Source organism: Cydia strobilella, chromosome 25 (genome assembly GCF_947568885.1).
Source record: "Cydia strobilella chromosome 25, ilCydStro3.1, whole genome shotgun sequence".
Lineage (NCBI taxonomy): Eukaryota > Metazoa > Arthropoda > Insecta > Lepidoptera > Tortricidae > Cydia > Cydia strobilella.
This window is the reverse complement of record NC_086065.1, coordinates 8,383,875-8,406,617: the sequence shown is the minus strand read 5'-3', so window position 1 is coordinate 8,406,617 and position 22,743 is coordinate 8,383,875. Positions and strand designations below refer to the sequence as shown.

Here is a 22,743-nt window from a genome sequence, read left to right as displayed (position 1 = left end):
AACCGTAAACGCTTATTTAAATACCATAAACAATCTGAATGTGGTAGACCTTTATTTATACAACACAAGACACAAACGTGAAAAAAAACAATGCTAACAAAAGCTTAGCTTCAATAATTGCTACCGGGGTTTAAAAACAACTTATTGTTTGTGTCGCCGATGAAAACAGTATTGTCTATGGAAGAATTATAACCTTTTTGTCGTCAATTGCAAATGGTGAGTGCTTCTGGTGAAATGTTAATTGAGTCCATATCTAATTCGACATTGTAATTGTTAGAATTTGGACATAATAATAAGAGTTGGGAAGAAAAGATGATGTCAAGCTTCTGGGTGAAGACTTTCTTTGTGTGAACCGTAAAATTATCACGGAATCATATATTTTAATAGAAAAAATGGTTCGTTCGATTCTGTAGGAAGTACATTGACTGGTTTTATTTAAACGAAATGATTATGTATACTAGTATTTACATGTTTTCTGAATTACCTTTTCTATGTTTTTATGTAGGTATTAATAACTTACAAGAGGTATTAAGATCCGATGAAAATCTTTATAACTATCCATTCTCAAATCTCAGCGACGCTATCGATCCGACTGACTAAAATCCAAGATGGCGCACCTGTCATGCGCTAGTGATGTACTCGTATACTTTGGAGAATAGGGCTTGCCGTTGAATTGTTTTTTTCAACAGTTAACAGTATGTTATTTATCTACTTTAGTTCGCACTTTGCTTCCCACTAACATCGTCGCCTAAGAAATTTCAATAAAGGGTCAGGTGGGGTAAATATACAACACAGGTAAATAATAAATATCAGACTTACGTTTTTAAAACACAGCGATCGATATTACAAATTTTTATGTATATTCAAAGAAAACATGAAAAAATTTACGCTTCCGGTATTTGGGTCAAAATTCTTTTCGTTGTCTTGTTTCTGACCACTCTGTCACGCTTGTATTTTTGTCTTTTATCATTCACACGAGAAAAATTAAAAACTAAATTTCACCCCATACAAAAAGCTCCATTCCGTTTTGGGGTTAAAAAACAAGACAACAAAAATAATTTTGACCCATTTGCGAGGTTCCTGGTAGGTTTCCGTAGCTCAATTGGTTAAGAGCAATGCACGGATTGCAGGTTGCGGTAAGCGTAATTTTTTTTCCTTTAATATAAATATTTACAGATAATATTTATAAGTGTCCCCTCCCCACTTCACTGCCCGTGGCTCTAATATAAATGGCGGCCATTTTTTCACGGGCTCCATCTGCGCTAAGCTGCTGACATTCATGTTTATTTTCCATTAACCAGATCTAATCAAGTTTAGTTTCGTTTTACGCCTTCTGATGTTATTTATTATTATTGAATTTACTAACTCACAATGTACGTAAGTACCTAATCAAATCTAGCAGCTTGATTTTAATCAACTTTCAATAGGTGGACCGATTTGAAGCTATTTATAAAAGTAAATATACAGGATGATAATACAATAATTTGGTTCTATCGACACAGAATAAGTAATAGTATTATCATACAGAACGGCCACGCACCGCCCCGCCCCGACTCGAATGCCCTCGCCCCGCGACAGCAGATTGACGGCCGTTTGCCGGCCGCTCAGTACTATTTTTAAGCAACTCTCACACTATGACGCATGACGCGTGTACAGACGTGCCATTCACACATAGAAACGCAAGTGATTTTTGTTGTATAGCGTGTCCGCCCTGTGCTATCGAGCTGATTTGATGATGAAGTCAGGATGTAGATAGCAGAACTCATCGGTGGCTAATACTAGTTATATCTACGAGTATCTTTGCTTGAACCAAAGATAGATATAACTCCGTAATAGATGGAGACAGTCCAAGGAAAAAACGTGCCTCGAAAATCACGAAAATTTGAGTTTCGATCAGATGGCGCCACTAGTTTTGGCCTACTCTCGTATTGAGGGCGTTGACGGTTTGGTTTGTTATTTATAATTTTAACGCATATCATTGAGAGAACATGGGTCAAAATTATATAAAAATAATCATTTATCCATATTTAAATACATTTTAACGTATTTTTATAAATCTTCATTTTTAGTTTTAAAGTATGTCGATAGATGGCAGTGAATTTACAGTGGTTACAAAATTTACTATGACAGTACCACTCTATCTTATTATATCCTCTTTGCTTGAACTAACAAACGCCCGCTATTGCGAGCTCGTTATTAGTTAATAGATTCCAACAAAACGACGACGTCACAACTCTCCTCTGTCACAACTCACCTCGGTCTCCCCTAGGCACGCCGATTATGACGTTACAAAGTAGGACGTTATAAGGTAATTAACGTTACTGCTAATCGAGATAACTTAACCCTTAAATGTATTTTTTTTTTGCCCGAAATTAATATATGTGTTACGTAATTGTTTGCTGATTATGGGAAAAATGGTAAAAAAATATCACCTCGATTTTCACTGCGAAATCAGTGTTCATACTCATACTTATTTAATCATTGCTTTGTGTGTACCATGTGTGTACAAAAAGATCTTAAGATTTATTATTATGTTTTAACACAACCCTGTAAGGGCACTGCAATAAAATTACAAACTAATCAACTACTTAACTTAATAACACTATTAAATACTTATGTTTACATGTAATGGCCTGCCGTATACATATAAGGGTGGCAGAGAGGACGACACCAGTAAATATTAAACATTATCGCAGGAGTCCAGATATTCACTTACAGAGTAGAATGCTTTGTCTACGAGCAGAGATAGATATAACTCCGTAATAGATGGATACAGTCTAAGGAAAAAACGTGCCTCGAAAATCAAGAAAATTTGATTCTCGTTCGGGGGCGCTACTAGCTTTGGCCAACTGTCGTAAAGATGGCGTTGACGGTTTCGTTTGTTATTTAACAATTTTAACGCATATCAGTGAAAGAACATGGGTCAAAACTACATGTATAAATACATCAGCATTTCACCCGTGCGAAGCCGGGGCGAGTCGCTAGTTTATTTTAATAAAGCAGACGACTCTGCTTTTTTTTAATACCACGTCGGTGGCAATCAAGCATACGGCCCGCCTGATGGTAAGCAGTTACCGTAGCCTATGGACGCCTGCAACACCGGAGATATTACACGCGCGTTGCCGACCCTTTAAAAACCTGTACACTCCTTTTTTGAAGAACCCCATACTGTAGCCCCTGGGGAAAACCTGGGCAGGGAGCTCATTCCACAGCCGAAGCGTACGTGGGAGGAAATTTCTCTTAAACCGCACAGTACGCGACCATTTCGGTGCTAGGGTGTGAGGATGAACACCCTGCCGACTGCTTAAATAGTACACAATTTGTTTAGACAATGCACAGCCTAAACCATTAAATAATCCAATAAATACCTATTTTTAATGTTCTTCAAATGTTGTAGAGGTCCACTAAGCAACGATATTCTGAAATTCAATTGCGAAAATGACATGTAGAGTTAAATGGTAGATAAAGCGCAAAACTAATTTTAGTTATGTTCTGTGTAGGTACTCCTGCGAAGCCAGCGGGCCGAAGGCCCGACGGCAAAGCGTCGAGGCTAGCGAAGGCCGAAGGCCGAGCTCCGCGTAAGGCCGAAGGCCCGAAGCGTCACCTGAGAGGGGGAAGTTGGACCCAATAATAAAAGTGTCTTGACAAGCACATGTCAGGCCTACGGCTCTTGATTTATAAAAATAATATAATAAAATATCTTTATTTTGGAACGTTCAAAATTCCATACAATACTGTTAGTAGGTACCATCGTTATAGCTATGTTTAGTAAATACATTAAAATCAGATCAAAACATAATAAAATAATTTATAATTAATAATATCGACAAACAAAACTTTCAACAATAAAATCACGATCCAATAAATTTAAATAATGAATAATAAGAATAATTTGGCATTATCATAACTATGTATAGTATCTTTTTTTATTAAGTTTAAGCAAGGTTAATTACCCCTAGAATTCCGTTAACTAATAAATGCATAACGACCTCACGCTAAAGCCCAAAATTTCATCTAAACCTACCTGCAGACCCATTACCCGTTCTAGTCCAAATTACTAGCAATAAAGTGCTTACTCCGTAATAAAATACTTAGTCCGTGCTCACAGCTTGGCCGCAGGCTCCAGTATTGAACGAGTCATTATTGGATGGAATGAGTTTAAACTTCCACGCTACTAAACATACCAAAATACCCCCTATTCATGTACAACAAAGCTCAAAATCCTTCCTCTTAAAATCACCTACAGTAACCTCAATCAATCGCTATTTAAAACTGCGCTTTATCTCTTCAAACTTAAAGCTCAAAACGCCTCAGTTGTAGGTTATAACAGTCAACTCCCTACGGAATAGGCGTGGCCTCAGATACCACTAAACGGTCGCTCTACAAGCTCCGTCAGTCGAGATCCGACGCTCTATCGCGAAGTGAGTGTAGTGTTGTGTAAAATGGAGTCCGAAATTAGCAAAATGCCCACCAAAATACCGCCGAAAAACTTCTCCATCGAGTCCATCGTCGGGATAAACGAGCGAAGATCGCCGGAGATCGATATTGAGAATTCTATATCGCAGGATTACGCGAATTCTGAGGATGAGGAAGCTAAAATCCGGGATGCGAAGATGGGGTACTATTTCCAGCAGAATCGGGTGCCGAATTTCCCGTTTTTCATGTCGTATGACAAGAGGGTTATGGGGTTTGAGGGTCAGGGAGAGGAGCTGAAGAGAGCGAGCCCAGGCAGCGCGAGAAGCGAAGTCGATAGCGACGGAGTGGATGAGAGACCACATGGTGAGTTAAGAATTGTATTTAATTAAAACCAGTACATTATAATTAAAACCAAACGGTTTCATCCCACTTATCACTCGATAATAATTAACCTGAAGAATATTCTTCAGGTTTATTACGGCTATTCGTCGAATATATGTATCATAGCGGCCAAGGTGTTCCCAATATCTGAACACGCGCTCTAACACCTTGACAATAGAGGCGTGTGCAGATATTTGTGAGCGCTCAGGCCGCTCCGATATATCTGATGGCGACTGTAGATACATGTATAACTTCAATACTTTCAATAGGTGCTTGAATGAAACCTTGATTGCCTAATCGTTTGATTTTTATTTGAATGCCTTTAACGGTGTTTTTTTAGCATGTTTCCAACATGATTGCTACCTCTAGCCTCTAAAGAGGGTTGCGGCGGACATCATGCAAAAAGTACCTACATGTTACTTGCTTCAGATTTAGAGTAAAGAATTGCGAAACATTTTTCTTAATAAAAGGTTGTTATTTTTGAGAAAAAACGTAAACAACACTGGCATAACGTAGAGGCAATCTGTGTTTTTTTTTTCTTAAATTATTATGTATGTTTTATTTTTAATGTATGTAGAGTAGATACATATAAAAGCCTAAGTTCTAAATTTCCAACAAAACATTCAGGTTTTAGTACTTTTAGGGAACTTAATTAGAGAATAACGATTAATTTAGCTATTTTTAAATTGATAGTAGGTATCAATCCGTGCTTAAAAGTTTCTCCAAACTTTACTGTACACCTATCAATATACACCACAGATAAGTCTCCCTGTTGTCTACCTCTATTCTTAATCAATTTTGTTTTCTGTACGCTGTATCTATAAGATACATATATACAATAAAATACAATGAAAATGGTTGACTTTGTATAGACGTTTCTGTAAATATTACTCCGTTATTATTAGTGTATGTTACTTACTGCCCAGCCATGCCTGAACTCGTCTTCCCATCTCATATTTTGTCTTCCATCATCCCTTTTTCCGTCTATTGGGTACCATGTTCTGATGTCTTTTGACCATTTTTATTCTCTCTTGTCTCGGAGCATGTGGCTATAGTGTATTAGAGCGGTACTGTCATAGTAAATTTTGTAACTCCAGTAAATTCACTGCCATCTGTCGACACACTTTAAAACTAAAAATAAATATTTATAAAAATACTATAAAATGTATTTAAATATGGATAATGACTTTTTTTATTTGCATTAATTATTTTTATGATTTTGACCCATGTTCTTTCACTGATATGCGTAAAAATTGTTAAATAACAAACGAAACCGTCAACGCCATCTATACGACAGTAGGCCAAAGCTAGTAGCGCCCTCTGAACGAGAATCAAATTTTCTTGATTTTCGAGGCACGTTTTTTCCTTAGACTGTATCCATCTATTACGGAGTTATATATTTGATGTTACTTAAAACTAAGTTCTAGGTCATTAAAAAGTACCTCTATTTGTGCTTTTTATGATCTGAAAAAAGTCGGCGTGTTCAAATATTCCCGACATAATTACGGTATTGTTTATGTTATCTTGTAGTGGTAAATTGTTAAGGACATACCGCCAAAGGTTGTATTGTACCGCTAAAGGTTTATTAGGCTTTTACAGACATTTAGGATATTGTCATTTAGATTCCGTTCACTGTTTAGATTATTATGACCAAAGATAGATATAACTCCGTAATAGATGCCATCTATTAGATGGATACAGGAAAAAACGTGTCTCGAAAATCAAGAAAATTTGATTCTCGACCAGAGGGCGCTACTAGCTTTAGCCTACTGTCGTATAGATGGCGTTGACGGTTTCGTTTGTTATTTAACAATTTTAACGCATATCAGTTAAAGAACATGGGTCAAAATCATAAAAATAATTAATGCAAATAAAAAAAATCATTTATTCATATTTAAATACATTTTATCGTATTTTTATAAATCTTCATTTCTAGTTTTAAAGTGTGTCAATGAGATGGCAGTGAATTTACTGTGGTTACAAAATTTACTATGACAGTACCGCTCTAGTATAAGTTACTCTATGTTATGACAAAAGATATTGCCGAGTGTGCAAGTCGTTTTGGAAATATATCTATGCGATAAATAATTTAGTTACTGCAGATGTAAAATCTTAAATTTTTTATATTAAATATTGCAAGCAATTTTTTATATAATTTTGTTATACCTAAATGTTTTTGCTAGAAAGAATGTGAATATACCTACTTTAAATAAAATATTAATCAAATTTAAAGCTAATCATAATAAAAACAGAATAAAATACTTCCCCAACCTTTTTGTACGTACAGTCCAGTTTATAAATGTGTAGGTATACGTTTCTTCAGCTTAACCCAAATGCTTGATTTTTACTTTTTGTCCGAAATTAAAATAGACATAATAATATGTGTCACATAACTGTTTACTGATTCCGGGAAAAATAATAAATAAAATTAAAACATCGATTTTCACTGCTAAATCAGTGTTAGAAGTTACATAGGGTAAATCACAATTTATGTAAATATACAATTATTGGTAAAAGATATACTAGGTATGAAAAATCTTACTATCATCAGAAATTTACACTATATGTGATATACCTAAAATAAAGATTTTAAATATAAAATAATTGCAAACCCCGGAAACAGCCACCTAAATCAAATACAAATCACATACTAAATCATCAAATACCTATTCCTAATTTTCCAATTTTTCCGCCATTTCGTATTAAAACAAATGTATTTTTTTAAAAGTTAAATACAAAGTTTGAACAAAACATCGGAAAATGTAATAATTTACTATTATCTAAATAATAGATCTATCTAAATATAATCGATGTTATCTAGACCGGGCCGTGACCGGGCCGGAGCTTCCGGCGCTTACTTTTCTATGACATGACAGGTGATCACGTGATGCCTTCCATAGAAAACGAAGCGCCGGAAGCTCCGGCCCGCTCACGGCCTGGTCTAACGTGAGTCATCCTTAAAATTACCTACATGTTTTTGTTGTATAGGCTGCGCTATGCATTTTTATGTTATGCATTTAGGGATTAATCCATTGCAATTAGGTGAAAAAATGTATAATATTTATGAATTCGATTGTAGTAGGTAAAAGTATTTTAAATGTTAACCCTTAAATGCATATTGTTGCCAAATGTATACAAAGCATTGGACAGCTCACAGATTCAACAGAAAATAGCTTAAGTTTCTGAACGCACCTTTAAACCAAACCAAAAATAAAAAATCATGCATTTAAGGGTTAAATTTATACGCGAAGTCAAATAAAACTATCAACCCGACAAGCAGATAAAGACAGGATTACAATTAGCTTAAACTAAAATAACAGTTTATCATAACAAAGCCCCCTAAGCGATCCCCTAATCCTGCTTATTCTTCAATTGAGCATTACACTGTTTACAAAACATATAAAAACATTACTCTCCCTTCGTCAGCCGGCTAAAAAGGGGCACGGAGCCCCGCGGGACGCTCTTATTCAATCAAGTGATGAAAAGGGGCTCAAATCACAATTATTTCGGTGTATCAGGTGTTTTGTCATCGAGTGATTAAGTTTGTAATTTGATAGGCAATTTGAAAGGGGTTTGATAGTTTTTTAATGATTTGTTGATCTATCGTGTTTCGGGATTTTGCAGTTAGATTTGATATACATATTTTAACAACTATAAGTCCTAAATTATTAATTAAACAGATGGGTAGCCGCCGACATAAAACTAATGATCAGTTTCAAACAAATAGGTATTTCTTTAAATTGATATTTAAACCTAAAAAGTATAAAAACGTTTAACACTAATTTTGCGCGTCTTGTGTTCTAATAAAATATGAATTTTTGAACTAATAGACCTAATATCAAAATCATAGACAAAACCTCCCTTAGACTCCTTGGTGCTCCAATATTCCCGGAATTCATAGAACTTATCATTAGCGAACATCTAAATACTCACAGAGCTTATTCGGACCGCCTTCTAAAAATCAGTGCACACATGGCATTAGTAATCATAAAATTTTGTCTTTTCTCAAAAATAAACCAAGTTGTAAACTTCAGTAGTAAACCAATAAACAAATCGAGCAATAAATTAAATCCAAAGAGTTACCAAGTCACGCTTTAATAGACAAATTGAACACAGTAGCACATATTGTTCCTGAATTTCCTGATTGCTTCTGTTCGCCATTGTCAGCCATCTTGCCAGCGTGACGTCTGTCAACTTTGCCGCCAAATTGAAAACCATAGACAATACCTTTCCTTTTGTGAGTTGTTGGGCCACAACTTTTGTTTTGCTCAATTATGGAGTATTTATTTTGACCGCGTCAACCTTTGAAATTTCTCTTTTATGGTTATTTGTCTGTTGTTTGGTTTCTATTTGGTTTTATTGCTTCCACATTTTTGGTCAATGCGGTGTTTTCTACGAAAAAGCTTGCTTGAAACGGGAAGTTTTAGTGGTCAAATAATAATTCTTACGAAAGCAGATAATGCTTTATATTTGCACCAAAAACTTAGGTTACATGAAATAACAATGTAAAAGTTTAGATAATACCTATATTCGCAATAGAATAAAATAGGTAATTAAATATTGCCTAATTAAACTTTTTTTTAATTTGTTCTGTTCTATTCTTAACTATGGTTATTTGGTCGGGATAATTTTTTTTATATAATTATTTAAAAAGGAACGAATGATATGAAACGAACGCAAGTGAATGATGAAATGACGGGTGAAAGAGAGGTATGGAAGAAAAAGACATGCTGTGCTGACCCCAAGTGAATGGGACAAGGGCAAGCGAATGATGATAATTATATATAAAAAAAACAGATTATATGAGTGCACCTTCGGTGTCCGGTTTTGTAACGCGGCCGTACAGGTATAAACGTAGATTTACATCATTTTGTAAAATGAAATCATAATAATCGAATGTAAAAATAAAGCATATTTTTGTAAAAAAATAAATAATTTAAGCTGGGGTTGGTGGTTAAGGGAGCAAGAGATATTTCCGATAGCATCTTTCGTTATGTTAGAAAATTAGATGTCCTAAAACAACAACAAACAAACAAATTATTTATTTGTCGATCATAGGTGTAAGTACACAACATGATATTGCATATGATGGTAAAAAATAAAAATTGTTCCACTATGTCGTACGAAATTCAGTATTGTTTGCTAATAGCAATTAGCATGCACTAAATTAATAATTTATTATTTATAATATGTATGTCAAACAAGCAATTTACTTAAAAATAATATAAAAATCATAACAACCTGCTTCATTTAACCAGTTTTATTTTTATTTTATTCTATTTCACATACTTAAGCTCAATAATGATTATATTCTAATTAACATTTGAATTGAAACCAACTACAAATTGTTACATTAACACATAAAATTAATACTGTTTGACACTTTTACTATAAAAGGTAAATTAAAGGCTTAGCAATTAAAAAAAGCTAAAAACCAAATGCAACCATAAAAGCCCCGTTATCTTAATCCCAGTGTTACCCCACCTCGCGAGCGAAAGAGACGGCGAACGCCCCGCCCTGATTGGTGGGGATAACTGGACACGTTATTGGTTAGACGCGTTATAGATTTTTAGTACACCCACTTGCTACAGTCGCCTTAACTGTGGTCATAGACAATCTTCCTTTTAAGCGCGCTTGAAATTTAAGTTTGCATTCAGCCAGTATTTTTTACTTTTTTAAACGTTTGAATATGGAAGCGTTCAGGAGTTATACGATGGATCATAAGATGTTGACGGTTGATTTAATGACGAAGCATTATGATGTCACGCCTCCGCCATCGCCGAAAAGCAAAGGTATTTACTTTATTTAATAATGTTTTGTCAAAATTGTTTGTATTTCTAATGTTCGCGTAATTTAATTTAGTTATGTTCTTTGAATTTAACAAGGTCTAAGGCCTTCTCTTTCTTACTCATAATTGACTTATTATTTGTATTAAGTAGGTAGTTACTTATTTAAAATGTCAAACTTGAAATTAAGCTACCTATTGTTACAAATAATTTTTCACCACACCAGCTGATAAAGGCTCTCTTGACTTATATCAAAGATAGATATAACTCCGTAATAGATGGATACAGTTTAAGGAAAAAACGTGCCTCGAAAATCAAGAAAATTTGATTCTCGTTCAGAGGGCGCTACTAGCTTTGGCCTACAGTCGTATAGATGGCGTTGACGGTTTCGTTTGTTATTTAACAATTTTAACGCATATCAGTGAAAAAACATGGGTCAAAATCATAAAAATAATTAATACAAATAAAAAAATTTTTTTATCCATATTTAAATACTTTTATCGTATTTTTATAAATCTTCATTTTTAGTTTTAAAGTGTGTCGACAGATGACAGTGAATTTACAGGGGTTACAAATTTTACTATGACAGTACCGCTCTAGTATAAGTTACTCTATGCTTATATTGACCGGAATTACCTTTTGTATTATTTGTATTGTTTGTGTTTTTGTGTTATTCACGGTCTATATCCCGGTCAATATAAGTCTAGTGAAACTAACCGTGAATTATTCAAAACTCTAAGGCTCTCTTGATTGTTCAAAGGCAAAGAAAGTTGCATTTTATCCACGCGTGGGGCAAAGTAATCAAATGCAATTTTTTTAGTTGTTTCCTTGTGTTGGGTGGTAGAATTGACTTTAAAAAAATGATTTTTAATGACAAATACTCAATAACATTTATTTTGAATCGATTTGCTTTAACTTTGTTTGATATTTTCCTTGTGTTAGTGTGGTGAAATTTTTTGTGTTTCACTCGGTGGTAAAATTTGTTTAACCCATTGACATACATATAGGTATCTAAGGACGGGCCTAACGGGCAATAAGAATGGGACCAGTAAAGCGGTGTCACGCACACGAATTAGTAATGCCACAACGCGATTGGTTGATGAGTTAGCATCACGCGCGTGATTGGTCGCAACTCGCAACTAGTTGCGTTAGAAGGCACGATTGGCTCGAATTCGTGAGTGACACCGCTGAACTAGCACCATTCTTCTTAGTGCCCGTAAGGCCCGTCCTTAGATATATGTCATTGGTTTAACCCTCGCGCCTTGAAACCCTCGCAACGCTGAAGATTTAATTTTGAACCACTCGCTACGCTCGTAGTTCAATTTTGGAACCTCGCTTGCACGAGAGGTTAAACAACAACTGCCCCTTTGTAAAACAAATATTAGTCGTCAAATAAAGCGATTTCGATACAGTATGTTACACTCAAAAACTCATTGTATTGTTCTTGCGCATACTGGTTCAATTTTTATTCTAATGTCACATATGCTACGGTTGTTATGCATGATTGGGTAACACAGTTGCACCCAAGACATATTAATATGCCATTTTACATTGGTTGTTTTCATGTATTTTTTTCACTGTTAATTCATTTTCACCTCAGCAGCTCGAACAAGCCTACTTTCGTCACTCCCTGGAGTGAGGAAAGTGCAACTTTCCTCACTCCAGGGAGTGAAACAATGTAGCTTTTTAATTTAGTGAAGGCCATGAACTTCATACTTTTATTACATTTCTTTTATGGTATGGTACGGTACGGTACGGTACGGTACGGTACGGTACGGTCCGGTCCGGTCTGGTCCGGTCTCGTATCGTATCGCATCGTATCGTATCTCATCGTATCGTACATATTATAATACTTTTTTTTCTGTTTATTTTGTGTAATTCGAAATACATTTTAACCTTTAATATGTTTTCACTACTGAGGTGAAAAATTATGTGTGCAACACGAGAGCAAAGTTATTTTACATCTCATGTTTTTGAGTCCCTCGCTACGCTCAAGTTTCTACCTTAGAATCACTCACTTCGCTCGTGATTCAATTATAGAATCTTTCGCTTTCTCGGGACTCAAAATAAACACTCGCAAGAAAAACCAACTTTCCTCTCTTGTTGCACAAATAACTATTTTACGCGTATGGCGTGGTCTCTTCGGAATTTTCTCAAGAGGGTTCTACTATATCTGAATTAGGGGAGACCGTGGTGAGTTGTGACATCGTCGATTTTTTGGAGTCTATTAACTAATAACGAGCTCGCAATAGCGCGCGTTTGTTAGTTCAAGTTACTAGCTAACAAACGCGCACTGTTGCGAGCTCGCTAACAGTCAAAGATAGATATAACTCCTTAATAGATGGATACAGTCTAATAAAAAAACGTGCCTCGAAAAATCACGAAAATTTGATTCTCGATCAGATGGCGCCACTAGTTTTGGCCTACTCTCGTATAGAGGGCGTTGACGGTTTCGTTTGTTATTTATAATTTTAACGCATATCAGTGAAAGAACTAGGGTCAAAATCATATAAAAATAATTAATGCAAATAAAAAAATCATTTTTCCATATTTAAATACATTTTAACGTATTTTTGTAAATCTTTATTTTTAGTTTTAAAGTATGTCGATAGATTGCAGTGAATTTACAGTGGTTACAAAACTTACTATGACAGTACCGCTCTATCTTATTATATCCTCTTTGCTAACAGTTAATAGGTTCGAAAAAATCGACAATGTCAGAACTCTCCTCTGTCACAACTCACCTCGGTTATTAATAAATACCTAGGTACAAACAATAGGTACATTAAAATTAACTATAAACTAAATTAAAACTAAACAAAGCCACAGCCTAGTCAAACAACTCGTCCCGCGCGGGCCGCGCCCTTCCAGACGCAAAGGTGCCCATCACGCGCCGCGCTGTACCGCTATACTATACTTTGCTATACTATACTATATTGGTATTAAATCATCGTACGCCGTGATCACATGATCAACTCTGCCCCCACTTGCCATCTGGCACAAGATATCTACACTTTCTCAAGCTAATGAAGGCTTCATTATTCTTAGTGCTTAATCAATGCAGATGTAGTCGATTTGATAGCTATATTAATTAGAGATGCCCCGAATACCGAATATTCGGCCCCTCTCGGCCGAAGCGCCGAATGTTCGTCGACCGAATATTCGGCATGACGCGAACATTTTGAGTCACAATTATTATGTGTAAATTGTAATTGTTATTTGGCGTCCGTTGGCTCGTTGGGTGGACGACATCCGGAAGATTGCGGGTCACTTCTGGATGAGATTAGCTCAGGACCGGGACAAGTGGCGTACTGGAAGAGAGGCCTATCAGGGGCGTAGCTAGAGGATATGGCGCCCGGGGCAGTCACCAAATTTGCGCCCCCTGACGACTGACAAAAGTTTCCCCGCTGCTGCCTTTTGCCCATTTTGGCGCCCCCCCCTTGGATGGCGCCCGGGGCACTTGCCCCCTCTGCCCCCCCCTAAATACGCCACTGAGGCCTATGCTCAGCAGTAGGCGATAAAGGGCTGATATGATGTTTTTTTTTTATGAAATAGGAGGCAAACGAGCAGACGGATCACCTGATGGAAAGCGATTACCGCCGCCCATGGACACCGCAACACCAGAGGGGTTGTAAGTGCGTTGCCGGCCTTTAAGATGGGAATACGCTCTTTTCTTGAAGGTTTGAAGGTCATATCGATGATGAATTATTATGTAGACTGTTCGCCAACAAAGCAGAACGTTTGCTAAGATATATATTTTGTTGAACAGAATTAATGAATGTACTTAAGAGTCAATCAAAGATAGATATAACTCCGTAATAGATGGATACAGTCTAAGGAAAAAACGTGCCTCGAAAATCTAGAAAATTTGATTCTCGTTCAGAGGGCGCTACTAGCTTTGGCCTACTGTCGTATAGATGGCGTTGACGGTTTCGTTTGTTATTTAACAATTTTAACGCATATCAGTGAAAGAACATGTGTCAAAATCATAAAAATAATAAATGCAAATAAAAAAAATCATTTATCCATATTTAAATACATTTTATAGTATTTTTATAAATCTTAATTTTTAGTTTTAAAGTGTGCCGACAGATGGCAGTGAATTTACTGAGGTAACAAAATTTACTATGACAGTACCGCTCTAGTATAAGTACTCTATGAGTCAATCAAATCAGACCCATGATAAAAATAAAATATTTTGTAATCAACAAATGCTCAAAAATGGGTCTTTGCTTATAACTTTCCAAGAATACATTTAGATATTAAATATACCTAGTTTCTGTACTTAAGTGTGTACTTTTTCTTTTTAGGTAGGTGCAACATATATTCGGTATTCGGCCGAATAGTAGGCATCATTCGGCCGAATACCGGATAGTTGCCGAATATTCGTGGCATCTCTAATATTAATATGTATGTATATACAACTGAGGATCGATCCTTGAACGCTAAAAAAAATATTTTTAGATTTAAACATCTATTTTATAAATACCGTATCTTACTGACTAACTGCATAGAGTAACTTATACTAGAGCGGTACTGTCATAGTAAATTTTGTAACCCCAGTAAATTCACTGCCATCTGTCGACACACTTTAAAACTAAAAATAAATATTTATAAAGATACGATAAAATGTATTTAAATATGGATAAATGGTTTTTTTATTTGCATTAATTATTTTTATATGATTTTGACCCATGTTCTTTCACTGGTATGCGTTAAAATTATAAATAACAAACGAAACAGTCAACGCCCTCTATACGAGTGTAGGCCAAAACTAGTGGCGCCATCTGATCGAGAATCAAATTTTCGTGATTTTCGAGGCACGTTTTTTCCTTAGACTGTATCCATCTATTACGGAGTTATATCTATCTTTGCTAACTGTCAAATTTAAATTTAAACTGAAAAGTACCGTTTGTTAGGCAATTAAGCCCAGTTTTAAACCTAAACAAATCGCCATAAACACCTTAAGATAACGCCCAGGTAGATCAACCAACAACGACGCGGCTGCTAAACCTTTTGACTTGCTAATTTCAACCTTAATCCAAACAAAATAAGACTTCATTAAATGAGTGGTGTTTTTGAGCTGTAAAGTTAACCTTGTAATTGTTAAAGTAATTATGAGCTTTTTACAACATCTTTGAAAACGCCGACTCCTTTTGTTGTTGTTTATAACATACAGAATCTTCGGTACCGTATTCTTCTCGATAATTTCGAGTTTAATATTTTTATTGACGTTTTATTGCGCACCGTTAGGTTAGGTTATCACAATATGGTCAAACTTTATGGCTTTCGGAGTTGCCGACAAATTCGCTTAATGTTTGTATTCAAATAAAAAAAAGTCATGAAGACTACAATAAGTATTCAATGAGGCTAATGACGACTATCCTATCTATTAAGGATGACTCACGTTAGACCGGGCCGTGACCGGGCCGGAGCTTCCGGAGCTTCGTTTTCTATGGAAAGCATCACGTGAAAAAGAACATACTAAAACACCGAAAATACTTTACAATAGTTTATTTATTTTTGAGTTTTCTATAATTAAAACAATACAAATCTCTTATTCATCCGCTTGAGTATATTTCCTCGAGTCGTGATCTAATGTCAATGTCATTATTGTTCAAAAGCGCGGCAATACTATCTGTCACTTGTCAATCATTTAAGAAATAAAACTAAAGGATCATTCGAGATCCTTAACATCTAATACGTGATCACCTGTCATGTCATAGAAAAGTAAGCGCCGGAAGTTCCGGCCCGGTCACGGCCCGGTCTAACGTGAGTCATCCTTTATGGTTTAAGACATTAGATATAGGTAGTTTGAGTGCAACTGCATATTTAGGAGAATTTCTTTCACTCAACCAGCCCAAGCTGAAAAGTTCACCTGATAATGCTCTTCTACAATGTCACAAATAGGTACCCATCAATGACCTTTTATTAATAATAGACGCGTGACGTTCAAAGTTGACAAAACTAAAATGCAGGCAATATTTAGTAGATGATTGTGACAATCTTGACACATTGGCGTCAGCCGTACCTACGACTTACCAAAGATAGATTAGATGGATGGATGGCTAAGAAAAAACGTGCCTCGAAAATCAAGAAAATTTGTTTCTCGATCAGAGGGCGCTACTAGCTTTGGCCTACTGTCGTATAGATGGCGTTGACGGTTTCGTTTGTTATTTAACAATTTTAACGCATATCAGTGAAAGAACATGGGTCAAAATCATAAAAATAATTAATGCAAACAAAAAAATCATTTATCCATATTTAAATACATTTTATCGTATTTTTATAAATCTTCATTTTTAGTTTTAAAGTGTGTCAATAGATGGCAGTGAATTTACAGTGGTTACAAAATCTACTATGACAGTACCGCTCTATTGGACTTACTAATAAATATAGGTTCCGGAACCTATATTTGATGGTTCACGGTCGAGCGCCGGGTGCCATATCTACCTCCCTTTACTTACATCCATGGTCCCCATGCTTCTAGAAATATAATACCATATAAAATATATTAACTAATTAAAATCTTATATTAATAAAAAAATCCCTAATCAGTAACATATAAAACTCTATAGGGTCTTCTCGTCTTTTAAAAACATTTTAACTTTTTAATTAAAAAAATAATTTCTATAAATAAATATAAGACAGCTTATATCTCATCCAATCTTTTATTATCTATCAATACTTATAATAATGTAGTCATCATAATACCTTATTTATTCAATTTCAATCTCTAGCATTACTACATTTACTACAACAGATTTCGTAAGTACAACAATTAACGAAATAGTTTATTTAGCCGCATCATTAACCGTCAATATTTAGGACCAAAAGCGTGAGCATACGTCACGTTGGCAGTTTAGTAAAGCTAAATGGTTCAATTAACATCAAATAAAGCCGTATTACTGGCCACAGCTGCCAACACTGCCAAATTAAATCAAAGGCATCGATGCATTGTCTATGGTAGAAAAAGTTAACTGCGCGGGTGGATTCCCGCCACAATTGACAAGTGGCCATTTTTAATTGTGCACACGTTTACCAACTTAACAATGCTGTTAACTAAATCGCTACTGTACTCCGCAAGCTCTATATTTGTATGCGGAGGAGTTAGTTTCCCATATTGCCACCGGTAAATATAAATTTGTACAGGAGCGAGGGTCGAGAAGGTAATATGTCTTGTCAATTGGGGCTTAAACTGATTTTGTTTTTATTGCGCGTGCTCCCTACTGAGATATTTATCTTCATTATATCGTTGCCGACTAGTAGATACGAATTTTATTATGAAAATTGTGTAGGGGAGACCGGGGACATGGGTAATTGGGTCCGTAGGATAATTGTTCAAATGGATGCTGCAGATTGTTTCTGGTCCTTTGGGAGCGTAATCCTTGTAACACTATTTTCAGCATATTGTTTTAATCTTTTTAAACTTATTTATTATTGATGAAGAGGAAAGGTAATTTAATTATGCTGATTACATTTTATACAACAAAGTTATATAATCTGATATTTTTAGTACCAGCTTAGTACCTAAGTAGTATATTTTAACTATGAATTGTTTTTATAAATAAGCTTTAACTGTATTAGATACGAACGAAGAAAAACTAAAAAAGTTACTATTCCGGATTATTTAAGAAGAAACACGAAAATCCTTTATTTTTACCTACGTCCACAGTTTATTAAAATTTAGCTTAATTGGGCAAACCAAAGCTCAGTCATCCGGATAAAAGTTTTGTCTTGAAACAATATCAAAGTCATATATCAACGAATCTCATCCAATTAACATTAGTGCTGGATAATGGATTCACCGTAACGATCTGGCCAGTTACATCCATAGACAACCGGTCTATTAAGCGGGAACACACGACACAATCGCCGGCGCGTGGCGAGGGTGCCAATAATGCCAATAGCAAATTTAGCTAACTTATCTGATTGTAAATCAAGCGGAATTAAATCTTAGCCCATGGTGTTAAGGACTTGATGGATGCAGTTGTATATTGGTTGGTTTCGGCGATTAAATTGAACGTCACTATTATTAATGAAGCGTTCGATTGAGCGTTCTTTGGCATTTATGGCCAATTAGCTACCTCCGTTAGTTTTTGGTTTTAACATTTTAGTGCTTTATGATAAATTCTTTAGTGATGAATGGTAGAAAGTAAATTAATGATAAGCCTTTTTTTTCACGCACTGCCTACTGTGCTTGAAAATGGAGACCTACACACTCCGAAACATGTCGCGCAAGTGATTACAAATACGTGAGTAGTATGACTCAAGAAAATTTTAATTTATTTATTATAAAATTCTGAGTGTAACGTAGATAATACGGTTATTTTTTTGAAATAAATTTGGGCAAATAGCACAGAGTGTTTATATAACATTATAACCAGTTATAATATGTAGAATACTTTTAATCCCGATAAATGATTATGGCCTAAGGGGTTAGGGTCGGCAACGCGCATGTAACTCCTCTGGAGTTGCAGGCGTACATAGGCTACGGAGACTGCTTAACATCAGGCGGGTATGCTTGTTTGCCACCGACGTAGTATAAAAAAAGGAGAGTTAAAAATTATTACGACTTTTGGACGTAATCGTGGGCGGTTATTTCAATAATTAGTGCTTACATGACTAACAAAACACAAAGTAGCCTTTAAAAACCCTGTTTAAAATCAAACATTGCGCCATCGAATTATTGGCAACGCGCAGGCGCTAACCGGACCATAGACAAGTGGTCGTTAGACGAATGATGGCTGCGTGTGAAAAGGTTGTTTCGTCACTCGTGGTCTATGAACTATTGGTTTCATGTTAAGGTGTGTACACATGATGGGTTAAGAGCTGAAGAGCAGAACAGGGGCCGTAACGTGTCCAAGATGACATTCGTACTATTATCGGAAAATGCCAATCGACATGTAAAATATTGTAAGTAAAAGATAGGTAACTGCGGTAGATTCCAGATTAGGGAGATTCCTATATAACACCAAAGATAAATTTAACTCCGTAATAGATGGATACAGTCTAAGGAAAAAACGTGCCTCGAAAATCACGAAAATTTGATTCTCGATCAGAGGGCGCTACTAGCTTTGGCCTACTGTCGTATAGATGGCGTTGACGGTTTCGTTTGTTATTTAACAACAGTGAAAGAACATGGGTCAAAATCATAAAAATAATTAATGCAAGTAAAAAAAATCATTTATCCATATTTAAATACATTTTATCGTATTTTTATAAATCTACATTTTTAGTTTTAAGGTGTGTCGATAGATGGCAGTGAATTTACTGGGGTTACAAAATTTACTATGACAGTCCCGCTCTATCTTATTATATTTATCCTCTTTGATAACACTAAACTCTCGCGTTTTGTACACATAATTAATGTCATTACCGGGTCTAACGCGATTAAATTTCATTATTTTACCTTTTTTCCGACGTTTCAACTAGGTTGCACTAGCTGTGGTCACGGACGACTGACGTCCCAGCAAATGTCAATTGAGATATAACACACATACACACAATATTGGTAATGACATTAATTATAGGTAGATTCCTACCTAAAGACTGTCTGAACTGAAAGAGTTTGCTTTTTGGCGATAAGACTGCCTGTTGTTTGTTTACTTATGTTGCTGTTTTCTTTTAGTATTATTCTTTTCTATTGAGGTGTGCAATAAAGAGTATTTGTATTGTATTGTAGATTACAAAATAATATTGTCATTTTAGTATCTGAAATATAAACAAAATTTAACGTGAAATTTCCTCGATCATCAAAAAATTCAACTCGGCGGCTTACATGGCCGTGCTCAGGGCTTTTTCCTCAGAACTCGTTGTTTCTTCCAATTAGCGAGCACAAAGACGGAGACACGTTTCAACATTATTCTTGTAAGTACATAAATGACATACGTCATTACTGTACTTTAATAAAGACTAAGTATCGTTTGCACCATTCGCATTTGACGGACTGATTAACGTCACCGTATACTATGCAACTTTCCGTACAATAAAATTTAGCGAACTCTTTAGCGATGACAAACAGGATGCAACCGACCCTAAGTAAAGTGGTAGTATTGTTAGGACATTTAATATTTGGTGTGGTTCTTGCTTAAGGCTGTTCCATCGGTTTGCCGCTGTCTTTGCCACATTTCGCAAGAAAGAACGGGAAACAATATACGCGCCAAGTGTCAATTTTGATCGAATTTTGTCGGTTTTTATTTATTTTAAAAACGTTACCTTACAATATCGAAATTCTAAAGCTATGAAATTACTATTTATGTTAAGATTGTTTTTTCTTCTTTTTTGTTTATAGTATCACATAATAAATAACCGAGTAAAGTAGGATTAAAAGTCCGAGTTAGAGGTTACTTTGGGAATTAATTGTATCGAGCGAAGTATCATAATTCGTGTATCGGAAACTATGTTGTTAAAGATAATATAGTCAAGAACTACATATATTTTTTCCACGTCTACGAATATCAAAGCCGCTTAGAAAAACATGATCATATAAGGAGATTTTTCGCCTTCTGGCTCAGGGAACCGCCTTAACATGCGAGTCCAACAACATCAACTGAAAACTTTTCCGTTCGCTACTTTTAACAATTAGCATTTTAGTTTATGCGGTTATAAAACGTTTCGAAAAAATACGGACGGAAGCTTTTAAACGGAAGCTTTTTAAATCTTGTTTCGTTTCCTCGTTCTTTTTTCAAAAACAGACACACGCCATAATAGCGCAGCTGGTGACCATAGAGAAAAGGTTACGATTAGAAAAAAGTTTGTTTGACAACAACGTTTTGAATGAGAGGAAGCGAGGCTAGACGTTGCAAATTGGTTTAAGTATGCTGTCGCCACCCAGCATGGGAACGGCTCAAGTGGTTCAGACGCCGGACCGATTAAAAAAAACATCATGTGTTTGAAATATTCAAAGTGGTGATAAATTCTCAATAACGATGTCTTAATATGGTTGCAGTTTTTTCACAAGTTTGTGGCGATGTCTATGATTCGAAAGTTTTAAAAGCGTCTTAAGTTCCCGTTTAGCATAGACAATGGAGTTGTGTTTTAACGGCCAGTGTCAATAGCGGCAGCCGTTTAAATTTAGAACCACTTCAACATAATCAGTCATGTAAAGGCGGCGTTTCGGTGGCACTTTTTCTTAAATTGAGCGGCAATAGCTGCCGGTTTCTTTGTGGCCAGCATAATGGCGGGAACACACATGGGAAAACATTTAATTAGACAACAGCTTATTTGTGTTTGCATTGTGTTAATGTATTCCTTTTGAAACGTTGGCTGCGTGCAATTAGCACCTTCGCCGCGGCTTCCGAACGTTTTTTTTGATAACTCAATTCCATAGACTAATTAGTTTTTTTTTATCGCGGCTCGCTTTGTGTTTCTGGAGTCTGGTGTAATTAAGATTACGAGGCTGAAGAGTGTACTTGTACAACCCTTTATGAAATGCGGTAGCTTTTTCGAATAGATAATCGGTCCTCTGAAAACCAGAAGTTTCAGAGTTTATTTTTAAAACGCATTTTAATTTGAGACTCTTTGTCTACAGAATCACTCAGTCCGCAGTCGGAACAAATGACCAACTCAAATTCGGTGCCAGACCCAAATATAAGGTAAGAAATACATTTTATTAGAGCGGTTAGTTGTTTTGGAACAATACCTTTGTCCGGTGATCCTTTTTACATTAGGCTGATTCTAATCCAAAAATTTGTGTGTTTTGAACTATTTTGATACGTCCTACTAGATCGTCTTGATGACTAAATGCAATTAGCGTAAGCGATCTTAAGAGTCCCCGGCAAGCTCGGTTCTCCATACAAACGTAGTTAGTACACTCTCATTTTAAAACGACTAGCTAGATTGCTCTGAAACTTTGAACTTACAATAGGATAAGGTATATCTATGTCTGTAATTAGTTTATGTAGCTTCAGACACCATAGTTAAAATACAGCTAATTTAAGTTTTTCATACAAAACTTGTTTTATAAACTGGAGCTATATAAACTAATTACAGACCTAGACCTCATGTCATTGTATGTGCAAAGTTTCATTACAATCCAACACGTAGTTTTAAAATGAGAACGAAACTCCGTTTGTATGGGAAGGTGAAATTCGACCGAGCTTGCCGGGACTCTTAGGACTTCAAGGTCGAGTCAAAATAAGATGAAACCCGTAACAAG

The 22,743-nt window shown here is 35.7% G+C and overlaps 1 protein-coding gene across 1 annotated transcript in view; it reads left to right on the top strand.

Moving 5' to 3' along the window:
• The first annotated feature begins 4,001 nt into the window (after positions 1-4,001).
• LOC134752931 (segmentation protein even-skipped) overlaps positions 4,002-22,743 on the top strand; it is a 32,087-nt gene continuing 13,345 nt past the window's right edge. Inside the window, exons 1-2 of the mRNA XM_063688713.1 lie at positions 4,002-4,779; positions 22,117-22,180. Of these exons, the coding sequence (XP_063544783.1) occupies positions 4,443-4,779; positions 22,117-22,180 (401 nt within the window). The 5' untranslated portion in view covers positions 4,002-4,442. The remainder of the gene's footprint in view (positions 4,780-22,116; positions 22,181-22,743) is intronic.